Below are 18847 nucleotides of genomic sequence, written 5' to 3'. Positions count from 1 at the left end.
ACGAACAGCGTTCAGGTCGCAGAAGTCTTTGTGGAGGGAACCTTCTTTACTTCAGAAGCAGCTCGAGATCTTCCCTTTTCATTCTTGGCCCCCACTGCTATGGGAGAGCTGTTCGGTGGGCAGGAACCCTTCCTTCTGGACATGCATTTGTGTGCATCCCTGCTTTTTTAGCTATTACATGTTGCAACCCAAAGTGCTGCAGCGACTTGGAGGACAGTCGTGCATCTGAAAAGCGAATGCTTTTTACCAAGCAGAAAATACAAATCTGCCCTAAAAATTGGAGAATTTAACCTGTTTGGTTTTCTTTTCCCTCTAAAAATGCAAGGTGTGGGGGCCTGCAGTTCCAAGAACAGAAGAAATCCCGTGTGCTTAATGGCTATTACTACAAGAAAATGTGACCAAAAGACATCCCTTCCCACAACAGTTGAAGTAAGAAATACTCCAGTCACTAGTAGTGTGCCTATTCGTAGCAGCACCCGTCTTTAAGAAACACTTGATATTTGAACTCCATTTATTTTCCTGCAAAGATACCTTATCTCAGCGCACGGACATCTAAAAGCCATTTACAGCTCCTGAGCAGAGAAAGGGATAGTGAGAGTTGTTGTAAAGCGGTATAAAATCTTAACGCCTTCACTTCCACAGGTGGACAGAATGCAGTGCCGCTGTTTTATTAAAACAAGTCTCAGCAATGCAGGCATTTTTCCCTTTAGTGTTCTCCTGCCAGTGCTCTGCTGTATTTTCTTTATGTCAGTGCTGAAAATAACGAGGCCGGCAACTAAGTGTAATTGTAGGAAATTATTGCTAGCCATTTGCATATGAAACACACACCTTTTACTGCCTCCAGTTTGCATTGTTCGGCTGGGTTATAAATAGTACAGCTCGAGTGCTGCAAACAGAAAGCAGTTTTCAGTGGGCGCATGCGATGAATGAAGAAGTGCTCCGGCACAATGTGCGGCTTGGAGAGCTCTCATCGGGATGGGCCAAAGGGGGGAAAAGGCTTCTCTATCCTGATGGAGCTTTGGAGAAGCTGCTCCCACACTGAGCATCCCGCTCAGCCATACAGTAAAGCTGTTCACAATCAAGTGTTTATGTTTTTGTGGAGGAAAAAAAACCCCACCCCACCAGTAATTTAATCTGCAGGCAGTTGTTTCAGATTCCACTAATTGCTTCTAGATAACATTTCCTTTTCGTAATTTGACATTTAATAACTGCTAAAATACGAGCGCTGCCGTTGATTGGAGTAATTCGGTGTAAATGTCAAAGGTAGGAAAGGGGCTGGTTAGAAGATGGTGGCATCGGTGCAAGCAAAACGCTCAGTTCTGTATACAATTAGAAAACTACAACGAAATATCATTATTCTACTAACAAAGAGTATTTTCAGTTCTCAGTATCCGGGGGAAGGAGCAAAGGGAGGACAACAAAGTGAAATAGGGAAAATTATTATCAAGCAAGATTTTTATAACGTCGCTGCAGAACTGCAGCTGCCCTATCGAGTCCTGTGTAGGAGAACATAGCCCTCAAAGTAAGTTCTTTTTCCACAGAGATGCACCTTGGCAAAAAACCGTTCTGCAGTCAGGGAGGAATGAAAGCCAACTTGCAGTGCTGCAGAGCGTGAGTCTCCTACACGCGGGGGAGCCAGAGCACTCCTCAGCTGGCACAGCACAGGGAGCCGGTGATGCACGGGAATGGCCATGCACAAGTGGCAGCACCTGGACGTGGGGACAGAGCGGGCAGCACCAAGCTGGGAGAATAAGAATCAGCAAAGGGGAGATTTCAGCAACAGGTTATACCCCAGAGCACCACAAGCTGGTACACCTGAACAACGTACCTGGGGCAAGAAGCATTTCACAGCCACTCCACAGAACTCTTTCTCAATACTTCCATGAGAGTGAAAAAAAAAGAACCTTTTCAATCCTTTAGCAACTTCAATCAATTAGGTTGCATGCTAAGTCGTGTGTGCGCTCTATTGCCAGTACAGCAAGGCACATCCTGGGTTACATTAGGAGCTGATCAGGCCATCAAATCCATGCTGCCCATTTGTCTTTTCATCCGCCTGACTGGAGGCAGGGCCCCTCTAATCTTGGTCAGAGTATTAATTACCTGAGTCTTGTAAATTTAAACCAGAAATCCCTTCATTAGGGCCAGGACTACCTTAGAAGCATTTAGAATGATCAAATGATATGGGTTGGAAGGGATCTTTAAAATCATCCAGTTCTAACCCCCTGCTATAGGCAGGGACACCTCCCTCTAGACTAGGTTGCTCACAGCCCCATCCAGCCTGGCCTTGAATGCTTCCAGGGAGGAGATGTTCACAACCTCACTGGGCATCACCTCTCTCCCCAAGGAATCAGCAACCATTTGCTGATTTTGGCTTTTTTGGCTACCATTTTTCCTTACTATTCATGTATCTGATCTTGTAGGTTCAAGGCAGGTTCATCACAGTCTCTTGGAGACCCTGTCTCACCCTGAGGGCACTGCATGGTGGTTGCTAAGTGCACATGAGGCCCCAGCACAGCATGAGGAGTTGTATCCCTCTGGCGTTGGGGTTTAGGGGTGAAACCCCATATTGCTGCCTTAGGAAAAGCCAGGATCACATTTCTGAGACAAGCGCTCTGAGCAGCCCAGGACACTCAAGGTACTGAAGAGCTGTTGGAGCAAGGGAAGAAACAACTGCCCTGCAGAAGCGGAAGGTGCCATTCTTTGTCTCCTTTATAAACTGGCTCTCAGAAAAGTGGGAAAAGTTGCAGTTATTAGTTGTCTCCACGAGATGGTTCCCAAAGCACTGGGACAGCAGCGATGCAGGGCCCAAATACCAGATTAGGCTCGAGGCCAATGCTTTTATCATAGCTCTCCCAGGCAAAGCACAAGCAGGTGCTGCAGAGCACAGCAAACCGCAAAAGGCAACAACAGCCTTTAACAAGCTCTCAAATTTGATGTACAGCAAGAGAAGGAGCCTGGCATGGAGTAGGTAAGAAAATAAATAAACCAGTGGTGGGAACAAGTAAATAAACACTGTGACCAGCAACAGGCTTAACGAAAGCTCTGCCTCTAACAAGCTCCATCCAAATCTGTCACTACCGCTGTTCTGCCCCGAGCTGGGCACCAGAAAGGACTGTTGTGGGCTGACCCTGGAGGGCAGCATGGCAGACCGTGCAGCTGCTTACTCACACACACACGGCCCTCCATTCCCCAAGGGAGCTGGTGCAGAGAATCAGAAAAGCAAAATAAAGAAAAATTCTGAGTTGAGGTAAAGACAATTTAATAAGAGGGAAGAAAACAACAACAACTACAAAAAAAAAACCAAGTGATGCAGAAGCAATGACCCCCAGCCAACTGATGCCTAACCAGACCCAAAGCAGCAGCTCCCCTGGAAGACAGCCCAGCTTTTATTGCTGAGCTCAACGTTCCATGGCACAGATTCTCCCTTTGGTGAGCTGCAGTCAGCTGTCCACCTGCCCCCAGCCTGCTTACTGTGGGGGCAGAGTGAGATGCACAGAAAGCCTGGGTGCTGTGCAAGCTCTGTTCAGCAAAAGCCAAAGCATCGGTCCACCATCAATACTACTGTGGTCACAAATCTAGAACACAGCACTATAAAGGCTGCAATGATGAAAATCAGCCCCATCCCAGCTAGTTCCAGTGCATCACAGTAAGTTTTTATTCTCCTCTCCACCACACCCAGTGAGGCTGTTCCTGAAGCAGCCTGTTTTGGGTTTGGAGCCCAACAGGCATAATACGAAAGTGGTGTAAGCCCCTGGATGGCTACCCTGCTGCTCAGCACATAGCAACGATGGCCACCAGGAGGGGTTGACAGAGCTGGGGCTTCTCAGACCACTGAGAGCAGACTAACACCACCAGCCTACAAGTACAGGGTAGGGAATTAAAGACAGGGGAGCCAAACTCTTAGCTGTGACAGAAGTAATGGGCCATCACCACCAACTGCACTGAGGAAGGACATCAGAAACTCCTTCACAAGGAAGGTGGAGCAGCACTGGAACATGCTGCATGGAGAACCTGCATGAGGTTTCCAAGGTTTGGTGTCAGCAACAATCCCACTGTGAACAGGAGATCTGAGTACCTGACCTTTAGCAGTTCCAGCCAACATTTCTAAGCTCCTATGCACCTTATTTTCCAAACAATTAGAAGCTGAATTTTACAGCATTCTTATACAACATTATCACAATTGTGAAGCTGGAAAAAACAGGCTGGACACGTATGAGACAGCCATTCTAACCACTGCAGCTGTGCTCTTTGCACATGAATTCAGTTTGGTTTTATGAGCAATTGGGACCTCGTCCTGTATTTTGCATGCCCGTGGAATGGTCCAGCAATACAAATCCTGGGATGAAGTTCAGAGGAGCAGCTGATAGGTACTTCTGGTTCAGTCACTTGTGTTTTGGATCAGCGTACTGCTGGCAATTAAGAAAAGCAGACATAAACATTAGGTGCCAAAGCTCTTCTGAAATGCAAGGGCATGGAAAGGAAATGGCGTATGTCCTCAGCTTTGCTAAAAACCAACATCACCTCGCTCCTCAAACTCTTCAATTAATGCACATTCGGGTAATTCTTTTTGCCATTAGAAAATCAAGTTAACAAAGCAAACACAGATGACCCTGAAGAGAGTTTCCCCCCCCCCCCCCCTTTTTTTTTCAATCTTACAGATGATAATTTCATTGTATATACAGTATATACAATGAAATTATTTTATATATGTATATATATATATAATATACACATATAATATATATAATTCTTTGCTTGTGTTTTACCTGGATAAAACAAGGCAACAAAAATTTCTCAATAATTATAGGCACACATATTGAATATAAAATTACCCCGTATCAGTGGTACGGACAACTCATTTTGACTTCTTTATAAATTAATGTTGAGGAACAGTTTAAGTGCAAGCAGAATTTTTCAGTGGTAAAAATACAAAACCATTCTCAATAATTTTTGTCCATTTGCCTTTATTAGTAAAAAGTACAAGTAAAAAAGATGTACTTGCATGAAAAAATAAACCAGGTGCAACACAGTTGTTTTGTACGTTTGATTTTTGTCTTCATATAACCGAGGTAAGATGGCTCAGAATGTCTCCAGCAGACCCAAGTTTCTTGCAGCCTTTAATCATTTTGAAGCACTTAAGCGTAGATGTAAGATAAAGACAAGGTATGGCTCCTTCAGTGTGTAACATGTAAAAATCAGGACCAGAAAAGCTGTCTGAAATACGACTGGGGTTGAAATTAAATATTTACTTTCAAGCTCAGTGCCTACATTAGCAAACCAGTGTACATTTTCACCTGTGAAGTTCCCTGAAGTTCTAAGGCAGATGCCCACAGCTGCCACCACCTGTGCGCTTCTCTGCAGCAGCAGCACCAACACGGGCAGAAGTGCCCTGGGCTTGGGAAGACAGAAAATGCCAGGGCAGGCATGGAAAGCAAAGTGCAAGCAAGAAGCAGCCTCATGCTGAAGACATTCTCCAAAATAAAACAAGTCCTGAGTTTTGGACATTGCTCCTGTACAAAGATTGTCTCAAGCGTCCTTATTATACATGCAATATTACAGTATAATATAGACATATATTACACAGAATATTATGTACATTATGCAGGATGCATTTTCAGTATGTTTTTAGAGGATAGAGTTTGTGTTTGTATTTTGCACTCGGTGGAATGCAACACGCTGGTCTATGATAAATAAGCTGCGTGACAGAGCGGAGAGGAGTGCAGGGGGAGAAGGAGGAAGGAGAGAATTTAACAGAAATAACTCCACTTAGTGTTTGAGTGAACGATGTAATGAAATCTGTTTGCTGTGCTAGCTGTCTCCAGATCGGGCTGTAATTACACCACAGAAGGAAGAAAGGTAGCTGAGTCTCAATCTAGATCATTTATGTAAACTCAGCCTTCTTGTCAACGACGTTCTCAGATTGCATGCATGCAAACCACAAAAATCATCTCCTATGAACAAAACAGAGACAGTCTCACGTTGCAGGCTCCTGATACACCTCAAAGCTTTCTGTAGTCGGACTTTAAAATTCAGAACGCCGAGATTCAGAACTTCTCCCATGTTTTCTCCATTTTGATCAGAGCCACAAAAGACTGTGCTCACAGAAGAACATTCCTCATCCCTTTCTGCCCAAGGCTGACATCTAGCCTTACAAATTAACATTTATTCAGCCAAAATGAATACAAGCATCGCAAATCCAGGAAATCATTTTGTGTAAGGGTGCGCAGAAACAAACTGCTCGATCTCAAAGAAGGATATTTCCTCAATTCCTTCAATACTTTGACCCAGAGAAGCATATTCTGTATGCGCAGTACAAAAACCAGGCAGCCACTTCCCTCAGCAGAGCCAAATTAATATTTGATTAAATATCTTAAAGCTCCTACTTACCATGCTTGACACATTTTCTCGGCAAGTTTCTCAGATAGGGAAAGCATTAGACACAGGGCAACTTTACATTTCAATACATGAAAAGAGTGCGAAGAGCCACGGGGGCCGGGGGGCTGTGCAGACAGATAAAGGATTTTCCCCTGTTAATTCCCTGCCCTCCAGTCCAAGATGGGGTGCCCGCTGGCTCTGGCGGCCGGGGGCGTTTCGTGTGACACCCGCTCCCTCCTCACGCCCTCCCTGGGCAGGAAAACCACCGGCCTCCGCCCTGGCGCCGTCCCCGTCGGTGCCCAATCAATACGCACTTATTTCCTGTCCATTTGCTGAGGTCACGGAAACGGGCCTCATTAATTATTTCTGCCGGTGCAGCCTCAAGTGCGCTTCTGGCACGACAAGTGAATGTGTGACCTTTTTCCCCCCCCCTCCCCTCCCCTTTCTTTTCCTTTTTCTCCCTCTTCCCTGAATTCTGCCCGTGAGCCCAGGTGGGTCTGTGCCGATGGGCAGCAGGTGGCTCCGGTGAAGGCCTCAGGAGAACCGGGTCACAGCGTGGACGATGTTGGCCAGGGCGGCTCTGGCCTCCGAGGGAGGGAAGCTCTCCAGGGCTGCCAGTGCACGATTTCCATGGCAACGGCACAGGTCGATGGCAGAAGTCACACCTTTGCCAGCCTTGATCGCTTCTTGCAGCTGTTGGGAAACACAGGCATGGAGAAACTGCTCAGGCAGGGCCGGCGCATGGTTAGCTGTGATGGCGGAGCTTCCACCGCCTTTTCCCGAGGTAAAGCCAATCACCGAAGCAATTAGAAACAGCTCTGAGAATGGTCTCAGGTGTACAGCTGCTCTATTCTGGCTCCAGACTACAACAAAACTGCAGGTGATTAACACACATCGCCCACTCCTCCATCACTGAGAGATGCCAGCTTTTCTCCAGCAGGCACAGAGCAACACAAGACTTCAAAACATCTGAGCATTTCCTACCCACGCCACTGTCTGAGAGATGCTGTGCAGCACTGGCACACTGCACGCTCACTTGCTCTCCCATGCGCTGCAGTGCCCATTAAGGATGGCATTCATGGAGCTTTTGCCTTCTGTACTACAGATTTCTATAGTACAGAATAATACACCGCACGATTAAATTTCTGACAGCGGACAAAAGCAGACTCTGTCAGTAAAGCAAGGTTTGTTCAACTTGATCATACTTAGCTAAGTCTGTATGGGATAGCTTAGGTTGGAGGGGACCTTAAAAGCTCATCCAGTTCCAGGCCCCTGCTGTGAGCAGGGCTGCCACTCCCGACTTCAGCTGCCCAGGCCCCATCCAACCTGGCCTTGAACACCGCCAGGGATGGGGCACCCATAGCTTCTATGGGCAGCTGTGCCAGAGCCTCATTGTCCCCTGTGTAAAGTATTTCCTCCTAGCAACTAACCTAAATCTTCCCTCTTTTAGTTTGAAGCTATTCCCCCTTGTCCTATCACTATCAGACTGTGTAAAAAGTCAGTCCTCCTCCTGCTGGTAAGTTCCCTTCAAGTACTGGAAGGCCACCATGAGGTCTCCCTGGAGCCTTCATTTCTTCAAATTTAACAAACCCAAGTTCCTTCAACCTTTCTTGAAGGGCTCCATCCCTCTGAGTGTCTTTGTGTCTCTTCTCTGAACCTGCTCCAACAGCTCTGCATCCTCCTTGTCCTGGGGCCCCAGGGCTGGATGCAGAACTCCAGATGGGGCCTCAGGAGGGCAGAGCTGAGGGGGATAATCACTCCCTTCATCCTGCTGGCAACCCAGCCCTTCTTCTAATGAAGCCCAGGATATTGTTGGCCTTCCAGGCCGTTCTCTCAGTAAGGACAGGGAAACTGAGAGTGGTTCAGTGATACACCTGACAAGGAAGTAAAATGCACAGTGACATTCACGGCAGGCTGCTGGAAAGACTTGGTACCTAAAAAACTAGGTTAAATTTCCCACAAAATACTACAGACAATTATCCCTAAGCCATAACAGCATTTCATCATCCTTAATATGTCCCGCATGACTTTCATTGCTCAGTCTCATCACGGTATCAGCTTTTTCTGTTTGTGCTTTTTAAAAAGGCTTTTCTTGAACACAGGTGTCTACATTAACTAATTACACAGGGTTCTATAAATTATGTTTTCCTCCAACACATAGCACAATGCCCCGATTCATTTACAAACACATCACTATAACTGTAACAACCTAGAATTAAATCATGTCAAAAATATCTAAGCCACGTCCAAACTGTAAAACTCATCCATTTTATAGACAACGTGCATTTAGTTAAAATGAATGATATTTCTTAATACAAACTGAAGTGGATTCATTATCCGTATTTAAAGATGAAATTACTTGAAAGTATATTACAGCACTTGAGTGTTCAGGTCCCAGTTCATAAAAATTTTATTTTCCTTTCCAGTTAGAATCTTCCTGTGCTGTGCTCTGGAGAACTAACCTGGAGGCAAAACTGCACTGTTCATCCAACACATCTTCTAACAAACAGGAATCAGCCGCACAGCACAGCTCTGCAGCAAATGTGAGGACAGGTGAGAGTGAAGAGATACATGAACAGCATGGAAAGGTGTTTCTCTCCACTTCCTTGAGTCATAACTGTGAGAGATGGTAGAGCCCACACACTCGAAGCTAACTCTGCTGATTTGTTAAAGCTCACGTTTAATGTACCTGCTGCTAGCGCTCATACACTGAGATATAAAGTGGAAAGAAAACAACTTCTAAAAAATCTTTAAACTAAAATCTGGAATGAGGGAGAATTCAGAAACTAAGAGAGGGACATAACCTATTTATGTTCTTGTCCTGTGCAAATCCATAGGCACACACAAGTGCCTTGAAGACAAAACAATTGAGGAAAAAAAAATCAGACCAATCTACTATTGGACGTTTGCAGGCAAAGTTCAAGGAACCTCTAAATGAAAAAAATCTCTGCCTATATGACAGGCTCCTTCCTCAGCTTTTTAGTCATGAACAATCTCACAGTCCTTCATAACTTCGTTTTGTGCTTCACTTGCAGAATCAGCCAGCCAGTTCAAGTAAGTACACATACACTGAGGCAAACCAGTCTGGATTAATCAGACTGAATGTTACCTCTGTCTCAGACAAGGCTGTAAAAAGGAAGGGGAAAAAAAAAAAAAAAAAAAGCAGGAGTGCAAATTGGGCTTCTTGTAGAAAGAAAGTTATTACAGAAATTCAGGATGTAACTCCATAGGAAACCAGGCTTCAGTGGCCCTGCTTTACGCAAAACAACTGATTTATGCCTTTAGCTGCACTGCTACTTTTACTGGAGCTACACTTCCACAGTTGCTCTCAATTTTTGGACTTCAGTAATTTCATGTAATGAACTTCACAAATTAAGTACACTAAAAAAATCCATGTATCCAGTTAAGATGTATTATTTCTATTATTTCATTTAGATATGAACGGCTAATTTTTTAGGCAAATTAATAGGAAAGAAAAACAAACTCCTTCAATTTATTACTTTATAAACTTCAATTAAGCTCCCTCGCTAATTTCTTCTAAACACAGGAATCTCATCTTTTGGTCTCTACTTACACGACTTCATTTTGCTCTAACATATTTCCACTGGTAGGAACAATTTCATCTATCATTAAAATACGACCTATTTCATAGCAGCATTCAATAATTAAAACAGGATACAAGTCAAGGTACAGATTACTTAGACATGGATATATATTTTGCCAATTCATCTGCAAGATATGCAGGAATACTGCATTTTACATTTTTGGCTTTTGTTCCAACCACTGGTAATAAAGCCTCACTTCTTTCTAAAGGTGCCAAACATGTGAAAGTTCACAGAAGGGCTCTTGTTTCAATTCAGCTTTAAGAATAATTTTAAAACAGCGCAGCCCAATTAAGATTCATAAGGGAAGCAAAAGCCCCTCCCAACGAACCAACACTCTTTTTCCTCAGCACCTTCTATTTCCCTCAATCTCTCCAGATGTTGACCAGGCTTAGTGGTTTTGCATTGTACACATGAAGCTCAGAAACACCAAGTTCTTTTATTTGTCTGAAAGGTTGCTCTATAAGTCTAAGAAAAAGCAACACAACAACAAAGTCTTCACAGACTGTGAAAAAGGATACCTGGCTAAGCACTGAAAACAGCATATTAAGAGTAACTGCACTATGCCCTGCCCCATTCATTTGACTTGCAACAAATTTATTTTCATTTCTTCCTATTCCCTGGTCTTTGAGTGGAAAGAGGGATGGCTCTAATCAAGAACTACAGAAAGAGAAAATGAGAATAGGAGGATATGGAAAGGAAGGACGAAGTGCTGTGGTTCATAGTGCCTTGAATGCACACATGACAAACTGTAAAGTAAGTGGCTGGGCTCTACTTCTCCAGCTTAAGGAACTTCTTTGAACTTCATAGTTACCTACACGCCTACTGTTTTTCTTGAGACAGTGTGCCCTTGCAGCAAAGATCACCAACCACAGCTCAGGCTGTGTTAGCAAGGAAAGGCTGCAAATTGATTGGTTTGGTTCAAGAGTAGTAGGCTGGAATTGCTGCCCCAACCATCTCAAGGACAAAGGAGTCACTGATCACGGGCTCACGTGGAAAGGAGGAGAGGTACTGGGCTGAGACTCAAGGAAATTCTTTTCCATGGGGAGGAAAGTCAATCCAACAGGTTTCTTAGGCAGGTTGTAAAAACTCAAGTCCTTGCAGGTATCCAGAACTCAGCTAGACAAGGCTCTGAGCTAATCAATTCACACTAGCTCTGCTTTGAGCAGCACAAGGGACCAGATGTTCTCCAGAGTTTCTTTCCAGCTTCAACTACCTTATCGTTTTGCCACTAAAGCAGAGTTCTGAGCACTGTTTTCTAGTCTCCTTGTCTTAAGATGCAAAAAAATATAAAGAAAAAAAAATTAACATAGAAATTACATATTTGCTTTCCAGATCAACTGTTCTGGGCTCCTACTGGAGAAGACTGCTTGTTTGAGGGCAACAAAAGGACAAAAGGTTAAGCTAGGGACTGCTGGATTTTGGAGACTGAAGAATCAATGAAGAAAAAAGAAAACCAGCAGGTGTTCAAGTATAAAGGAACAACTTCAATTCTCCTGTGCTGATATATTTTTACCTTATTTCCCAGCCTAAGGAAAAACAAGATTCCCTTTAGATAGTTCTACCTATAGGGAGCAATACATTCTGCAGAGGAAAAGACTCTGTGAACATGCAGTAAACATTTGATAGAGCTAGATTTTACGTGCAGAGGGAGAAGAACACAGGAATTCCTTTTTCATAATGATCAAATTTAGGATTAACTGACAAGATAAAAAGCAACTATATAAAAAGAAAAAAAGTATTTTTTGTTTGAATGGCCCTAAACACCTTGATTTCTTATACACTGAAATCTTCAAACACCACGTTTGAACTGATCTTGAACTGAGCTGAACTATTCTAAATTCCTGAAACACATTATTTACCAAAATAAGAACCCCCAAATGCAAAATTTAAATTGATCTGTGGCTGAGTGACTGACTAATGCATTGTTTACAGTGCCCTGTACTAGCTTTTCTCAACCTGTTCTCTTTGCTCTGTAAGAACTATATTACACTGCTGAAACGTCACCTTGAAGCCTATTTTACAGCTAGTAGATCAACGTTTTGTGTTTTTTTCCTATATTTTTGAAGTACCTTGGGATGTCTCAGCACTCACACTTTGTGGCCAAACACAGATTCATGCTCTTCCTTCTCAATATAGGCTGGGCAGTCATTTAAGTGCATCGCTTCATAATATCACTGAATACATATTGTCAGTCTTTGTTGGCTATATGCAAAATAATGCGCCATTTGAAATAGGGATGATAAATACATTTATTCAATTAAAAAAAAAAGTAACGTTGTTTGGTTTAATGATACAAAAGTTATGTTGGATTCTCATCCTAAAAAAGCCACGGAAGACATCCACACTTAAAAACAATGATACAGCTGGTTTTTGGTACTGGGTGTGCACTTGGGTGTGTGAGGTAACTGTTGCCATTCTAAATCTAATTTCAAAAGAAGCAAACAAACACACAGACTCTCTCAGAAAACAAAACTTCCTAAATTTACCCCAAATAACAACGTAACAGCATCCCCCATCTAACAAGTGATCAGGACCACGGCTCCACTACTTCCCTGGGCAGCCTGTTCCAGTGTCCCATCATTCTTTCTGAGAATAAATTGCTCCTAATAACCAACCTGAATCTCCTCTGGTGCAACTTGAAGCCATTCCCACTTTATTTCAGGGACAAAAGTGAATGTCAGTGAGCAGTAAGGGCCAACTTCTCTATAAAAGACAAGGAGCCATGTGAGATGACCTCCCAGCAGAGCATGGGACCAGTCCTACAAGGGTCCCATGAGGTGAGCATCATTCATTTTGAGATTCGGTTAATTCCAACAGTGCATTAAGCTGCTTCTCCTGAGAAGTTTTGTCTGCTTATGTAATATCACTAACTCATCAAGAATAAGTATACTCACTAACAACTGTTGTTTTAATATACAGAACAAAAGAAACTAATGGCAATGGCCACAAACAAGACAGATTTTAACAGAAAACTACCAGAGGTCATTAGCATCTGCAAATACCAATCATCTGGTTTTAGTTCTTTGCTGCATTTCAGGAGCAGGACAGTAGCTAGTCTATTGCCAGTAGTCCCATGACACCTCTCATGATGATACACCAGCATTTAATTAATCACAGCTGAGGGAGCACTGTCATTTATGTTGTGGAATGGTAATACCGCTCCATAGACAGCACCACATTAAGACAAGTGCACTGACCACAGCAGTCAGTAGTGAGCTGGTCAAGCAAAGTCATATGCCCTTGCTGGTGCAGCTGGATAGCACTGTTTATTGTCATTGCTACCAAGAAACCTCCTTGTTTCCAGACCTGACCTTTCCCATTTTTCTTTTCTGGTTCTTTCCTTGAATATGCAAAGCCAAGACATTAGTGCCATGCAGTGTATGAATGGATCTACCACTTCCTGACTCATATTACTGCCAATCCTGTATAAAATCTGTTCTGTTAACACTGTGTGGTGCTTTTACATACAAACTATCAAAGTACGTCACAGCACTGCTGATGTACCATATTTCCTGTGCCAGTTTGGATGAAAGGACTCCAAAGGAAAGCAAGTGAATAGGGCTACATTCAAAAAATACTATTTTGCCATGTCTTCTTTCACTTGACTTAATGTATCTTTTACGAATTGTACATTAAGAAATACAATGCTGGATGCAAAATACAGGATGTCACTTTAGTCTTACCTCGTAATTCCTCTAGAGCCTTGGCCAGTAAACAAGAATTATTCACTCCTGCTACTTTTTGAACCTTTATTACTCCCACTTAAAAAGACTGCATGATGCCTAGCACCACTAAGTCTTGATCTCAGCGGAAGATGTTTAACTAAAATAATACAATAATAAGTGGTTCACTGAGGATCTCAATTTGTTTTTGTAGAATTACACAGCTTACCTGTGGCAAATAATTTGTAAAATGGACAAAGAAGCCTGAGATTTCTGCTGAAATTCAGCGCACAAGTGAGGATGACAGGAATTCAGCTGCTTTCAGAGACACACAAACTTTGTTTCTGCCATATACCAGTACTTTAACTGTTGTTATCTGAGAAACACCATTGAAATAGAGCTGAAACTACTTTTTTATCTCTGTAAGAGGCTTTCAAACAACATAATGATGGATCAATAATTTGTCTGGATGTGGTGCAATACTACAGCAAAAAAAAATCAGAGTGAAACATTCAGATAATAAAGCAAGAAAATAAGAGTCTTTCTGATATCAAAGTCCTTCTGATAAGAAAATTGATATGCTAGGAGAAAAATGTACTAATAATTTTGCAGAACAGTGACCTTATTGACACAATAGTCTCAGGGCTAATTAAATTAATGAAAAGTATTTCGCTTCTGTTTTTATCTCGGAGCCCTCACTAAATTTACTGGTGCCATCAAGATTTTTTTGTCAGTGGAAAAGCTCAAAAAGATCATTTTAATATAACATGCATCGAATGAACAGTTGAAAAGTTCTTGAGCAGCCTTTTAAGTCGTCACGTTGAATGGGTAGATCTCAATTTCTCATCTTTTCCTTAATTCATTATTTTAATTGAAATCTGCAGTGAATAAGGTGAAATATTCTTGAGCAGACAAAACAGCAGAAAGTCTTTATGTACATATTGTTATGAATTTAAATAAAGGAAGAGCATTTTTACTTTGTGCAAATGGCGTGATGAAGTTCACAGCAAAAATGAAGTTTTGCATCTAGTTTTGGTGAACTTAGCTTTTTCAACATGAAAGAGACGTTTCAGAGAGTCAAAGAGAAGCAAGCCTCCAGATCTGATTAGAAATGTTGAAGTAATTCTAGCAACTGAATAGAAAGATGAGAGGAGACACTGATGCTGTGAAAAAAAAGACAGCAACTGTGCAAAACACTGACTCTGGTGGTACAGAAATAAAGACATCACAGCAAAGGAGAAAAAATACAAATTTGTGTGGCACCAGGTGTACTCTAATTGGCTGTGTGCATGGACCGGTCAAGCTACTACACTGAGGTGAGCTACAGGTTACTGAGCTTACTGAGCACAGATGTAACTAATGGCCATTTTTATTTTCAATGAAGATACACAGAAGAGAGGGACGTGACACCAGTTTTGAAACAGATGTTCACAAAACCCGAAGTTGATTATTAGAGTGTGTAAAAGCAATGGAGAATTTTTCACTAATAAACTACTAATAATTCTTCATTACTGAACTCATAATATTCATGAGTATGTAAGAGATGATCAGCCAGAGCAATGAAATCATGTTTCCCAGCTGAAGTCAATTGCACGAAATAAAAAACTAGAGAAGGCTTTTTCCCTTCCCTTCCCTTCCCTTCCCTTCCCTTCCCTTCCCTTCCCTTCCCTTCCCTTCCCTTCCCTTCCCTTCCCTTCCCTTCCCTTCCCTTCCCTTCCCTTCCCTTCCCTTCCCTTCCCTTCCCTTCCCTTCCCTTCCCTTCCCTTCCCTTCCCTTCCCTTCCCTTCTCTTCCCTTCCCTTCCCTCCCCTCCCCTTCCCTTCCCTCCCCTCCCCTCCCCTCCCCTTCCCTCCCCATGTCCAAGTTGCATAGTCACACTAAGTTTCCCAGCTTCATATGAAAGATTAAAAATACAAAATCATGCAAGTAAAAATGAAGAATATAATGACAAATGCATAATTCAGTAAAGCAATTCTAGAAGCCTTTAGAAGCCTTCCTCCCACCTCCCACTTTATTTGTTTGTTTGTTTTAAACTATGGGAATGACACTGGGCATGTCACAACTGTAACTCTTAAAAGAAGGAAATCCAATCTACATTCTACATCTGTTATTTCCCAGTGATGCTGGAGGAGACTAATGACCAATCCTCATGACATACTTGAGACTGAGAACAACTCAGCTATGTGCTCAGTGAGTAACTTGGGGACAAACCTTATCTTCTACCTCCACCTCAGTTAAGCTGCTCTCCAGTACTGAACCAGGGGAGCCTTCTAAACCATCTTAGAGCTTCACAGTGCCCCAGCTACTTTCAGCTGATAAGCTAGTAAGTTCACATCTGCCTTTATACTATAGAGCAGTTGCAGAGCAAATGCTGTAGCGACTTGCTTAAAGCTGTAACAGGAACTGAAGGAAAGACAAATTGTTATACGAAGTGTGTAGGTGTGTGTATTTTTCTAAAGGTAGCGGAATATTAAGGTGAGGTTAAGAAAAGAAAAACAGCACATTCTATCAATAAGTAGAGAACACTGATGGCAGTGAACCTGCAAACAACTGCACAAAAGGAGACAGCAAAAGCTGACAGAAAGCTGATTTCAGAACTAAGTTTGGAGAATTACATGGAAAAAATAATAGCAAAAATGATTATGAAATGGCTGTGTTTGATACAGGTTAGATAAGTATTACTGACTTCAAATCAAGTAATAAGTACAAGCCATTCTCTCTCTCTCTCCCCCCCCCATGCACAAAATGGCTTTAATAAGGAAGTTTCAACTGTCAAGAATAACCTTGAAAATATTACATATAATATTAAAAATAAAAAGCAGGTTTAAATGTAATTTACTGACCTTCTTGTAGTCTATCAAATTTCCTTTTCCTTGTGCCTTAAAGAGAAAGAGAGATTTTATATAACCTACTATAGAATTTTATATATTACCAACTATAGACTAGAACAGCAAGAGTATAAAATACAATTAGAAGACGTACTACTTGAAACAGAATTGACTTTCTTTAGGAATCTGATGCAGAAAAAATAGAACTGAAGGTATTACCAGCTTATCCAACATAGTTCTGTTTCACAGAATCAGGCTTTTTAGTCTTAGCGCTATCAGAAGAGGTGTGTTCGGCATGCCCTCTCTTAAACATAAGACGTTACAAGCAGCAGGAGTACTTTCTCCTGCTCTGCTCCTCTCAAACATTCAAGCCAACAGCAGTTACACTTCTCCAAGCAGCAGCCTTAGCTAATGTTTTCTAAGCTTTCTTTTTACAATAGCATATCTACCCTTTTTTTCCTTTTATCCTCACAGTAGTTTGCTCTTTGACTTTTACTGACCCTGATTTCAGACACAGAGGCTTTCTTCTTTCACATAAGATTTCTGCATCTGGTTTAGCTTCCTCACAGGCATAAAGACTGACTTGCAAAAGTTATGCCTTCTTGTCAAACTGGGGTAACTTTCCGGGTCTTACTACTTGGCTGTGCCAAGGCTCTTGGGCCTCAAAGAAAGGGATCTGTTTATCAGCATGCTAAAGATATATACAACCAACTCAGCTTAGCCTTTCTTCTGAATAGCACATGCCGGTAGTGAGGGACAATAATTTTAGGACATTCTTCATCAACAATCAGGTGGTGTGACATCAGCTCACCTTGCCAGGAAGAAAGATCCCTGAATCCCCCATGAAATGCATCAGATAAGCAGACCACAAGCAGACAGTTTATGACACTGCTTTTGAAGCAGGTTTTCAGGACTAGTGGTTTTGAAGATTGACTTTTCTTTCTCGGATGAGATGACCCTCTTAGGTATGTTCTTAAAACCTGTACTTCACAATACTTAACAAAGCATCTGATAAATCATCTACAAAGCATTTCAGAAATGCTTTTTTTTTTCCCCTTCAGAGAAGGCTCAGAAAGACATGGTAAGTGGTACAAGGATTATTTTGGCCTAAGTGAGATTGTGCTAGTTTCTAACTTCTTCTCTTACTGAATTTAAAATGAGGTGGGCTAAGACACGGAGTTCTAGACACAGCTTCCCTCTGTATGCATCCCAAGTTTCTTTTAAGGCAGTTTCTGAACTTCCAAATCTGAAGCTAATCTTCTCAAAATACATACATTCAGCGTTGATGCAGCCTTCCACATGTGGTGATCTGGTGTGTTTTGCTCTTTCCAAATAAAGAAACAAGAGGGCTCTTAAAAAGTCTCCAGCTCAGCAGCAAGAAGGTGCATATGGCTGTATCTCTTCTAAAGCTACTGTAGGAACAGTGCCTGTTTCTGGACTTGTGACAAGAGTACTCTGGTGAAACAACCACAAAAAGTTCTGGGCTCCACAGTAGCTCAGGCATCCTTGATTAAGACACAAATGACAGGCAGTAAGTCCTGGCCACATGCTTTGTACTTAGCTAAAATAATATTAGGTACAATACTTCTATGTAGAGCATGTCACTTCTTTTCCCTTCAGCAAAAACTGCTTCATGCCCATTTTTGGTATAAGAATTAGCAAGGAGACAGACGGCACTCCTGGAATCCTGCAACCTCCTCTAGATTCTGCAGATGGGAAATGGTTTCAAAGCCTTTACAAAGCGTGCTGTGGTAATGCCATTATTCCCCAACTGCAATCATCTAAATCCATTTACATTCAACTCACATCTGAGCCTTGTGTGGGGACTGCAGAATCTGAAAATTTCTCATCAAACATTATAAACTATCATCCTCTAATTTCACATTGACACAAAGCTTGTTTTGGTTCAAGATTCACACACACGTACACACACACAGTACCACGGCAACCTGGCCACCTCTAAGGGAGAATTAGGCAGAAGCTCAAACTTTACATCCTGTGATACTGAGTTCTGCTTTCAAACCAAGAAGGAAAGAAGCCATCAACAAGCATCTTAAAGGAATAGGTTTGCAGGGAGCTAGCTTATTAACAAAGGCAGCAGAGTTTCTTCTGAAGACTCAGTGTAACACCAGCAGGAATTTCTGAACAGTACATAACACAGCTGTTTAGACAGGCAAAAACACATCTGTCTGATACAGGAACACAACAGAATGTTTAATTTGGGTCATTTTTTTGTGTGTGTCTTCCACTCTTTCTCCTCCCTGCTCTCCTGTATAGTTATCTATTTGTATTTCAGCACACAAGAACTATTCTTAAGCCTGAACCACACAGTTCTACATGGTAATGTAAAACAGATATATGCTACACAGCTATCTTAC

General features: G+C 42.2%; 1 protein-coding gene across 2 annotated transcripts in view; it reads right to left on the bottom strand.

Moving 5' to 3' along the window:
- Nucleotides 1-4947: 4947 nt before the first annotated feature.
- PDSS2 (decaprenyl diphosphate synthase subunit 2) overlaps nucleotides 4948-18847 on the bottom strand; it is a 110377-nt gene continuing 96477 nt past the window's right edge. The window contains exons 7-8 of one of the 2 annotated variants that reach the window (XM_015858767.3): nucleotides 16485-16520; nucleotides 4948-7068 (exon numbers count right to left, since the gene is read on the bottom strand). In XM_015858767.3, coding sequence (XP_015714253.2) covers nucleotides 6910-7068; nucleotides 16485-16520 — 195 coding nt within the window. In that variant the 3' untranslated portion in view covers nucleotides 4948-6909. Of the gene's footprint in view, nucleotides 7069-12215; nucleotides 14521-16484; nucleotides 16521-18847 lie in introns of those variants that run through there. The other variant, XM_085543658.1, reaches the window with a different exon arrangement.

The sequence above is a fragment of the Coturnix japonica genome, chromosome 3, assembly GCF_054131305.1.
Source record: "Coturnix japonica strain WE chromosome 3, WE-NBRP24, whole genome shotgun sequence".
In the NCBI taxonomy this organism is placed as follows: domain Eukaryota; kingdom Metazoa; phylum Chordata; class Aves; order Galliformes; family Phasianidae; genus Coturnix; species Coturnix japonica.
Note: the sequence above shows the minus strand (reverse complement) of the source record. Positions and strands in the feature narration are given on the sequence as shown.